General features: G+C 31.8%; 1 protein-coding gene across 13 annotated transcripts in view; it reads left to right on the forward strand.

Annotated features, from left to right (window-relative positions):
• Positions 1–9908, forward strand: part of LOC114934251 (protein gustavus-like) — a 284303-nt gene extending 274395 nt beyond the window's left edge. For all 13 annotated transcript variants that reach the window (XM_085483229.1, XM_085483233.1, XM_085483232.1 and 10 more), the window contains 4 exons: positions 139–371; positions 3257–3587; positions 3735–3893; positions 4434–9908. In XM_085483229.1, coding sequence (XP_085339355.1) covers positions 139–371; positions 3257–3587; positions 3735–3893; positions 4434–4573 — 863 coding nt within the window. In that variant the 3' untranslated portion in view covers positions 4574–9908. The remainder of the gene's footprint in view (positions 1–138; positions 372–3256; positions 3588–3734; positions 3894–4433) is intronic.
• The last annotated feature ends 1560 nt before the right edge of the window (positions 9909–11468 follow it).

Genomic DNA, 11468 nt, shown 5'->3' on the forward strand with positions numbered 1-11468 from the left:
AATTGTCGTATACTGTGGAGCAAAAATGGTGGAAGTTTGTAACAATTACGATACTTTTATAAATCTAGTGACTTTATAGAAAACCCGACATAAAATGAAAAACCATAAAGACTAATTCGCTTTTTTTTCTTATCACAGGCGGCGTGAAGAGCATGAGTCGGGAGAGCGGAGCCGGAGCCGGCGGCGGAGTCGGCGTCGGCGGTGGAAATAACACAACGTACACGCGGTCGGTGGTACCGCGCGAGCTAGCGCAAGACTTCCAGAGACCGCCGCGTCTCGACGTACTCCTCGACATGCCGCCCGCCTCGCGGGACACCCAGGTCCATCACAGCTGGAACGCCGATGACCGTAGCCTAAATATATTCGTCAAGGTAATTAGGGAGAATTTTCTTGTATCTTGAAATTCATGGATCAATCGTGGAACAATGTGATATTGGAAGCATTTTCTAGAGTATCTGATTAATATTTACTACAAAAAAATACTAATGAGATCTGCAACAAGATATAAAATATTTTTGATTAAATTTATTAAAATAATATAGTTAAAATTTCAATAATTTTTAAATATATTAAAAATTTATGATTCTTTAAGTGTTTTAAAATAGATGCCAAAAAAGTGATAAATATAAAATATTTTATATAAATTTTAGAATGCAGCATAACATTTTCAATCCAGCTTAATCATTCATGATTATTTTAACATGCAGCGTGGTAATTTTCGACTTATTTACCAAACATGATAACATTTGTAGTGAATTTTGCGGTAAAATATAACAAAAAATTCACTCCGTGAAGATTTCCATAAAAAATATTTTATACAAAAGTTATAGAATCGAAACGAACGTTTTATCGTAAGATAAAATTCGATTTGGCATAACAAATTGTTTGAGTGGAAAAATGAATAGTTTATGAAATATTTTGAATGCTTTACTTTGACGCATTTCGATAAAAAATATGAAATATCTTATAATATGCTCGATTTTCGATAAATTTACCTTAATAATAGAATAATGAGATAAATCACTTCGTGTAAAAAAATTACATGTTTTTTTAATTGCAAGTATATGTTCTTTTGGCATCAATTAATTTATATCATTCTGTTTACGAAGATTTCTCATTACTTTATACAGAACATTATTAATAAGGTAAGATTTAAGAAATGGTAAGATAAAATGAAAAAATGAGTATATGTATTACAAAATATTTTATATCTTCTGTCAAAATGTGTCAAAATAAAGTATAAAATATTTCGTAAATTATTCATTCTTTAACTATATTCCACTCTAACAATTTTTTTGTACATAAAAATATCCTCGAAAAATGAATATTTTATAAGATATTTCATAATTTATGTGAAAAATTATGTCACATTAATACATAAAATATATCTCATCAACTATTCACTTTTTCGTCTCCTACTATTATAACATTTTACATCAAATATAACGAGAAATTAATTTCTATTAAAAAATGAGATTCTATTTAAAAAAAACTAGGTGATTTGACCTTCAAATAATCTTGAAAAATAATATAATTTGAAATCCAAGATTATTAATTTTTTTCTTCTTCGAAATCCTTTAACATTTGTATGAAATATTTTCTCGCTGCAGCTACAATTTTAACAATATTAATTAATTTTTGTTATTTAGACGTCACAACACACACTTGAAATTTCGAGAAGAAAACTAAAACGATAATCATGCGATTAAATGTCGCAAAACTTGGAATCTCAGACCAATCGTCTTACTCATCCATTGGTCATCAACGAAGAATTCTAAATTTAATTTTTTGTGTTTTGTGTGCGTATTGAAGAAGACTATAGTGCAATCGAACAGTCGACTGTAGTGCTTCGCCCACGCCTTTCATTATTTCTATTATTTATTTTACAACTGTCATATTGTTAATCTTCGCAATGACAGTTGCTTGATGCTATGACCATAATTTTAATTCGCCTAATTTCTGTTATGTATATAATTTTAATTTGTCGAATTTCTATTATGTACATATGATTTTAATTCACCGAATTTCTATTGTATTGTTGAGAGCTATTTTGTATCTCTTTACATATATATTTTTCTCATTTCGTTTAGTTTAATCGAATATAGTTACGTGCGCGAAGCGAAGTTATATTATTCTTTGATAAAACCTTGAAAATATTGCAACGCACGTATAAAATTATTATTGTAATGCATACATAGAAATATATTTATTAATTTCGTGACTCATAAAAATTCAATATATAAATTTTTAATACAAAATAAAAAAATTGAATTTTCTACAAGAATCTTTCGATCAAAATATCTGCGCTTTCATTAGATTTGCGCGTTTGTACGCGTCTGTTACGCTGTACGGCTCGCGCGGAACTAATCACGTGATCAGATATACCCCACACGTTCATTACGGTGCGCGGTTCGCACGAAACTAATTCTCGTGTGGGGTATCGCGAGCGCGGGACCGATGGTCACGTGACCACTGGTCACATGACCAGTGATCACATGACCAGTGATCATGTGACCATCGGGCCCGCGCTTGCGATACCTCGCACGAGAATCAGTTTCGCGCGAACCGCGCAGCATGATGGATGTATGGGGTGTGGAGTTTCGCCCGAATTTAATTAAAACGTAGATATTTAAGCACAAAAGATTCTTGTAGAAAATTTTATTTCTTTGTTTGTATTTTCTGTTAAAGGTTTAAATATTGAATTTTTATGCGTTGCATAATTAATATATTTTTATGCATTGATTGCAATAATAATTTTTGCATGCATACGTCGCAATTATTGAGATTTTATTATTAAAGAATAATATAACTGCGCTTTAAGTGCGTAATTATATTTGATTAGATTAAACGAAATGATATAAATATATATGCTACATAAATTTAGTATTTATAAGTAGATTTGTGATTTTAATACAATAGGAAGTTACAAGTAAAAATAATTGTGTCGACTCATAAATCAAACTCAGTTTTGTTCGAGATCAAGTTTAATTATGATACGAGCAAATTAATGTTAGTATAATGAACTGCTAAACTAGAATACTAATACAAATTTCAGAAATACAATTCAATAATTTTCATTAAAAAATAATGCATGTATAAATGATGTTATATATATATATATATATATATATATATATATATATATAAACAAAAATCGCCTTCAAAAACATACTTCACTTTAGGACTTAAGTGTGTTTTTGAAGGCGATTTTTGTTTTGAGTTAAAGCTAATTTTCGCTTAATATGTTTCTTCTCAGGAGGACGACAAGTTGACGTTTCATCGACACCCTGTCGCACAAAGTACAGATTGCATACGTGGGAAGGTAGGGTACACCAAGGGCATGCACGTATGGGAACTTTATTGGAGCACGAGGCAACGGGGTACACACGCGGTGGTAGGAGTTGCCACCGCGGACGCGCCATTGCACAGTGTTGGCTATCAGAGTCTCGTAGGCAACAACGAACTTAGTTGGGGTTGGGATCTTGGTAGGAACAAACTCTATCACGACTCGAGAAACAATACTGGCACTACGTATCCCACGCTCCTGAAGCCCGACGAGACGTTCATTGTTCCTGACAAGTTTCTGGGTAAGCGATTCCCGCATTATTGCGCAAGAATTTCTGGCAATTATCGTGTACAAATAAGTGTCCTATAAACTGGAGAACGATATTCACTATATCAATATATAGTGTAATATGCAATATTTTTTAACTTATTGTACGATTTCTTTACAGTGGTTCTCGATATGGACGAAGGAACGTTAGCATTCGTAGTTGATGGTCAGTATCTTGGAGTAGCCTTCAGGAACCTCAAGGGAAGGAAATTGCATCCCGTTGTGTCTGCCGTTTGGGGACATTGCGAGATCACAATGAAATACATTGGCGGACTTGATCGTAAGTAACAAACAAATTGAAATAGAATAGCAGTGACTTGAAAAAAGATTATTTAAAGTTTTAATCGAAGATAAATGTTGAAAGCTAAAGATCTTCTTGCTATTTCTTCATATATCTATTTAATGAACATTTGATGCAATATAATACACTGTTCAACAAAAAATAACTTTTTTTGAACACCGGAACGAAATTAATCGTTTCTTAATTTTTTGGATGCTAAATACGATCCAGTTTCCAAATTGCTCAATTACATCATAATTTTGAAAATTAAAATTGCCAAAAAGGCTATTTTCACGAACTTTGTTATATTATAACTACAATATGTGACGTACTAAAGAAGTTTCATTGCAATCAAAATAAAGTATTGTTAGGATGTTTAATCCTCAAAAGGAATTTTTGGTGTTAGTTATAATTAATAAGATATTCGTCTAGTTAATTTTGTGTATCGAACAGTGTAATATATTTGCGTTAAATACTACTCGAGTAGCAAACTGGGTATACAGTTTCTCCTTTTAATTGGACGTTAATCTATTTCCACAGCGGAGCCTCTGCCACTGATGGATCTTTGTCGAAGAGTGATTCGGCAACGAATCGGCAAGCACAGGCTGGAGGAGAAGATCAACGAGCTGAACCTACCGCAAACGATGAAGACTTATCTTCTCTACCGGGACAGAAGGTAACCACCGAATGAATCTCCCCAAGATGATACGATTACAACTGCGAACATTATAAACGTGAACATGCTGCGACGTTGCCACTACGAAGAAAGAGGAGCGACCGTCCGCTATCCCCTTGCATGCCACCACCGAGGAGCACCGCGAGCACTTGGCCGCGCGTCTCCATTATTAATTAAGCCCACGACGATCGACAAATTGACACGGGTCATGCGACAACGCGCCGAGACACGCCTAGTACCTCGAGAGGGCACGCTAAGACAGCGACGCCGAGATACCGTATTGATAACGACTCGTGGCACCCTCATCAAGACGAGTCACGACGAACAAGGCAATCCTCATCGTGATCATTGTCGTCGTCGATGAGTTCGGGATGTGTACAGTACGGGAAGACGGAAGCGAAAACTTTAAGAGGAAACATATTTCTGAAAATTTAGGGTGGACACCGTCTTGTCTCTTATGTCGTGTACGATTCTATATTCACGATAGAATTAAATATATTTATTGATTATTATTAGAATTATATTCGCTCTTCGAGGGGACGGAGGAGGCGCTTTCGCATCGACAAAAACGCGTACGATGTACATCGTACCATCTTTTTCTTCAGTATCCATCTTAGTACTGACGATACACGCTGATGAATCGTGATAGCTACAATTTATGCAAACTCGGAGACGCGCGGTTAGAGATGGAAGATGATACAAAAAACACACGAAGAGACTATATACAGACACTTTGCAGTTGGCCAGTAAACAAAAATTAGACTTAATCAAGCCTGGAGGCTGATAGGGACGTGTCGTTCGTTAACAATTGATCGAAAGTGGACAGCGGGCATCGAATAAGCCGTTTGATGCTTCAATCCAGCCGCAGCAGAAGATTGATGGAGCAACAAGAGAAAATAAAAAAAGGAAGGAAGATACATGAAGATACGAGAAAGGGAAAAGAAAATATGAAAATTTTTTTCTAGGATGAGGAACTATGCGAGATACTCAGCGAGAAATGTGACTTCGATCGCACGATTAAACGTGGACGATTAATTCAATTTTAAAGAAGTGTGTATAGTGAAGGATATATATACATATATATATATATATATATGTATACATATACATATATACCTATACATATATATACATATATATATATATGTATATATATATATATATATATCCGGGCAGCCACCTTCCAATAGACTCATTTTTCAAGTATTTTCTAAGCATGCTAGGTCTAATAAAAAGTATAGTGGTGTGTGCGTGTATCGTGGATGGATATAAAGAGTAAAAAGACGACGACGAAGAAGAGAAAAATGAAGAACAAGAGAGGGAGAACAAAAGTATATAAAAATAACCCTGCCATAATCTTCTCTTTAGCGGTGTTCGAAATGTAGACAATTAACAATTGCGAATTATGCGAGGGTGGAATCTCCATGAACTGAAAGAACGAAGCGAAAGAGAGGGATTTATAGAGGGTAAGCATCTGAAGCATTTCGCGCTGTGGTGAATCGAATGAAAAAAGGAAAAAAAGAAGAAAAGAAAGACATTTCTAAATGAACTAAATAACAAAAACAAGAAGCATGTTACTAAAAATTAATTATCCACACACATCTAATTGATTTTAATGCGCTGTAATAATAATTGCGGAAAAAATAGCATGTATTTAACTAATGTTTAAGACAAAAGCGCGAAGTGAAAACACATACACACACACACGGGCATTGGCACACGAAAATTATACCAAAAAAAAAAAAGAAAAACACAAATCGAAAAAACTCATACGAAGAGAGGTTGGCCGCTATGTAGTTAAAATAATAATAATCCGAATCTGAACGAGGAGATGAGAAAAAGGATTTATACGCGAGTATAAATGATACATGAGATATATCGAATGTAAATCGGATGTAAGTGTAAACTTGTCACGTGGATTTTATTCGTCAACTCAAACACTAGAACGTTTAATAGTTTACATATGAGACGATGACGATGATGCTGATTAATATCGGGTGTGTGAATAACTATTATACTATTATTAGCATGACAAATCTTACGACTGGTCCCTAGTATCTCTTTAACTCTTACGTTTTGTCGCTTTTAAGATTAAAAAAGAAAGAAAAAAAAGAAGAAAGCCAATGGCCACCCCCATGTCATCGACTACGTCGACTTGTATATAGATATATATTGATAATATTGTACGACGACGTACGTACGCGTGTGTATTGTGGACGACAATTTTATCCGTATATAAACTGCGGAGCAGGCAGACCGAATGCGAGAATGATGATATATATATCGATCATATTCGCTTTATTTTATCTATAAGCGAAACCATTTTTTTTCGCGACATTTTCGGTATATGTATATATACATATATATACATTTTCTTTCCGAGCCTATATTCTGCGGTTCGCGAATTTTTAATCATCATCTTTTGATTCTCGCGTCATTATCCCAGATAGTAAGTGTACATCATTTTGATGTCAAATGACGTCATCAAACGTCAAAAAGACCTCATTTTGACGTTTAACGGCGTCAAGTTTTGCTACTTGGGATGCGTTTGCATCTCTGGCTCGAGATTCCATCGAGATTCACAGATCGCGTCTTCCAAATTATCCGTCAGCCTCTGTTTATCTAAAAAGCCTCGTCAAGCGGACGTGACGTGTCTCGCACTCGGGAGCTTTGATCGCACAGCTCTTCAGCGGTCCATAATACGTGCACTACATCCGGAAGTGTGGTCTGTCAACGGCGTGTAGTTTGCCTTCGCTACCTCCCCCTTCTTCATTGTCTCTCGGAGGTGCACGAAGGAAGTGTAAGGCGCAAATCTGTGACGCGAACGGATCGAATGACGAACAAAACGGACGCGTGCGAACCCAGATAGCAAGCATACGTCATTTTGACATCGAATAACGTCATTAGACGTCAAAGTGACATATCATTTTGACCTCTAATAACGTCAGTTTGCTACTTGGGAAGACAAACTCGATCTTACTCGAGAAGTCGTATAATTTTTTGGCCATGTAATTTTGAGGATATATAAGATGAATAGAGAGAAAGAGAGAGAGAGAGAGATCGAGATGTCGTCCTAAAGACGGATCTCTCTGACCTCGTCCTTGCATAGAAAGAAGAGCAAACTTGATTCTAAGCAAAAGTATCATTTGGTTAAGTGTCTCGTCTTTATATAAGTGTCGTTCATATACGATCGCGAGAAAAAAATTTGAGAAAGATTATAGTCTATATAATGACTATATATAATGCACTCCTAGGAAAACAAGTTTTTTTTTCGCAAGAGCATACTTGCTGCTATTTGTTTGAAACGACAATTTTTTTTTTTTTTTTTTTTTTTTTTAATGAAATTATTATTGTATATAGGACGCGTGTCACGAGCCAAACGTGTGCAAACGTGTAAAAGAGAACAAATAGGAAACATGTTGTACAAAATTATTATTACTATTATTATTACGATCAATATTAATATTATTAATTGTAACAATTCCCCAAGAGATATAGTTTAATTAATTACTTGATCGTCGTTATCGTGTACCCAGTGAGAAATGACGGTCGAATCGATGTCAAATTCGTCGAATCGATGTTAAATCGATGACGATTCGACCTATCATTTCTCATTGGGTATTTACCGTCTTATAATTTGTTTTCAATTTTTTTTTCTACGACAGAAAAAAATATATAGGGGTGTCTGTGTGCGATCGATTCCTATAACAATTCAAAGAAGAAAGAGAAAATTTTCTTCTCATTATCTTTTAGCTTGTTTCTCGAGACGCGTCGCGAGAATATGAATTATATTTTAATTTTACTTTTTTAATCAAAATATAATTATTTTGTATTGCGAGCACAAACAATGAAATGAATCGAAACGAAGTTATATTTTGCTGCAACGTAACAGTTTGATGTACTTACAAAAATTTAATGCATCCACTTAGATTTAATGAGATTAATAATATTTCAATCGTTTTCAATTAAAATGTAATTTTTGACTAAAAATTATAATTTTATACGTACGATATATTGCATATGTGTGCATAGTATATTTTATTTTAAAATCAATTATATTGTTATATTTTAAAATATGAGTATATATTTTAAAATATGATTTACAGATTATTTTAAAATAAAAAATATCGCTTTTGTTTGTACGTTTAATATATTGTTTTCATAATAATTGTTATCCATTAATTAAAACTCTTTCGGAAGTTTAGATTTAATTGGAATGTTTTATCTTCTTTACGGATATAAGAAGTATTAAGTTCTTTTTTTATCTTTAAAAAATTTATTTATTTATTGTTCTATTTATTTCTAAAGTAACCGATTTATTTTGTTATGATTTGATGTGTTTCAAAATATATAATTCCATTATATGTATATATCATATGTCGAGAAAATGCGGCGAAATAAAAATAGAATATATTAAATCACTTTATCTTTAAATAAGTGAATAATTTATATAAAAGAATAGAAAAATGATTATAACAAACCAACCAAATATAAAAATTTTAATTTTACGGTTTTATGATTTTTCTCTATATAAGAAAATTTTCTACAGATTCTATATATTTATCTATTTTATATCTTTACCCAAGTAACCTTTTTGATTTTTATCTACTTGACTAGTAACTACCGATCGATCGCTCACAATGATAAAAGTAATACAGACGAGGTTTTATTTAATTAACGAAGCCGCGAGAGCATCCGATTTGTTCGCGAGGAGAATTTCCGGACGAAAAAAATGCCTGCCCACACTCTGCCCTTGCAAACTACGTTGCCTCGACAAATGTGTCTAATTTATTGATGATACGATGTATAATGCGACGATAAAATTAGCATGTCATTAGTTAATCTGGCAGGATAAACAAATTAGTTTAATTCAGCGCGCTAGAGATAATCTAAAAGAGGAAAATATGCGAGAAAGGGAGAGAGAGAAAGAGAGGGAGAGAAAGAAAGAGGGTGAGAAAGAGAGATTGTGCGTCTATATGCGTGATATATGTATGTATATTTTGCGTGAATGAATTGTACGAATGTGTGTTTCTCTGGATCCACGATTAATTTTTTTCTTTCCGCTCTTTCGTATTATTATTGCTTTAGTTTTGAATTTTATCTTAAATATATATATAAATATATAAAAATATATAAATATATAAGTATATTTATATTTATATATTTATATAAATGTATTTATATTTATATATATATATATGTGTATACATATATCTGATAGCCCAAAAATAAATTTCTATTCTCATTGATCGACATTTGCTATATAGAATACGTTATTGTTTTATAATATGTAACAATATTTAATATTAGCTGCAGGAATAAATATGAACAGAAACAAATTTTCGTAGGAATTATTTTCTTATATAACTATATGTAATTTAATATACACTTATATATAAACGCACAAATACTGAAAAACTTCATTTCCATTAAATATTCACAATCAAAGATCAATTATTAAACGCACAATTTTTTTTTCATTCAAATCGTCTTGCAATTTACGCATACATATGCAGATAAAATCATTCATAATTTTATTCGCCAAGATCTATTAATAGATCTTGGCGAATAATTATGAATTATTTCATACTATAAACGATAACATTTCTCAGAATGAAAGAAAAATGATTTCAAATATCTCACGATTAAATATCTCAAGATCTCAAGATTTCAAGGTCTTAAATATCTCACAACATATATTATAGAATCTAAAAAAATTCTAAGATTAAAATGAAATGTATTCTAACAGTGAATAATATCTTTGAATAAAATTAAGATTAGAATATATTTCATATTTCCGGAGATATATTATTTTTTAACATTGATTTCTCTCGGGTGATTTTTTCAAAAAAAAATCCGTGGTTGTAAAAATTCTTTCTTTCTTGCTACTTTCTAAATAAAATAATTTTGATGCTTTTGTGAGGAAATAAAATTTTATCAAAATAACAAAAATAATTATAATTTGTAATTATTTTGTAAAATTGTATATTATATTAAGAGTTTAACAAGGCTCTGTAATTGTATATTATATTTTATTACTTTATTGTATATTACTTTGTAAATAGTTTTTATTATAAATTCGCGTTTTTTTATAAAGAAGAAAATTTGTCGGCTTTCTTTTTAGCAAAAATTGATACAATAATTTAAAAAACGTTTATTTAGAAATTCATGCACGTTTTCTCTTTCTAAAATAATATTAATCTTATCAAAAATATTAAAATTCGAAGTTTGAAATACGTTTATGGAAAACAAATAGAAAAAAACGATCGAAATACAAATTTTATCACATGTATAATATACAACTTTATATGTGATATAATTTTATCATGTATTATGTATCAAAAATGTTATACATATGTGATAAAATATATTTTCAGTCACAGTTTTCTATTTATTTCCTATCAAGATATTTCAATAAAGAGAACTAGCATTTAAAATTTGATGAATTTATCATAGAATAAGAGAAACTAAACTATTTACGGTCAATGCTTCATATAATCGTCAAAGCGTCTTTTAGTAAAAAGTTCTTCGCAACAATATTTGCTTCTTCTAAACCAAATAATATCATTACGCATTTTCACGTGTATCGATAAGAATAAAGATTATCATCATTGCTTTCGATAACATTGAAAATGAATAAAAAAGAAATTGTTTGATTCAAAGGAACGCATATATTATTACAAGCAAAATGTTTTTTAATTAAGATCGTATATGTAATTTTTGAAAATTCGGCGTCTTTCTTTCAAATATGAAAGATATATGTGATTATTACAATTCAAGCTCAGCTGTCTAGTCATTCTGTTCTGATATTAATAAGTAAAGTCGTATAAAAATGTCAAAAAAATTTTTATGCTAAGATATTTTGCATATTTTCTCTTTTGATATATTCTAAGTATTCT

The sequence above is a fragment of the Nylanderia fulva genome, unplaced genomic scaffold (assembly GCF_048542155.1).
Source record: "Nylanderia fulva isolate GAGA-0341 unplaced genomic scaffold, ASM4854215v1 Scaffold24, whole genome shotgun sequence".
NCBI classification, from domain to species: domain Eukaryota; kingdom Metazoa; phylum Arthropoda; class Insecta; order Hymenoptera; family Formicidae; genus Nylanderia; species Nylanderia fulva.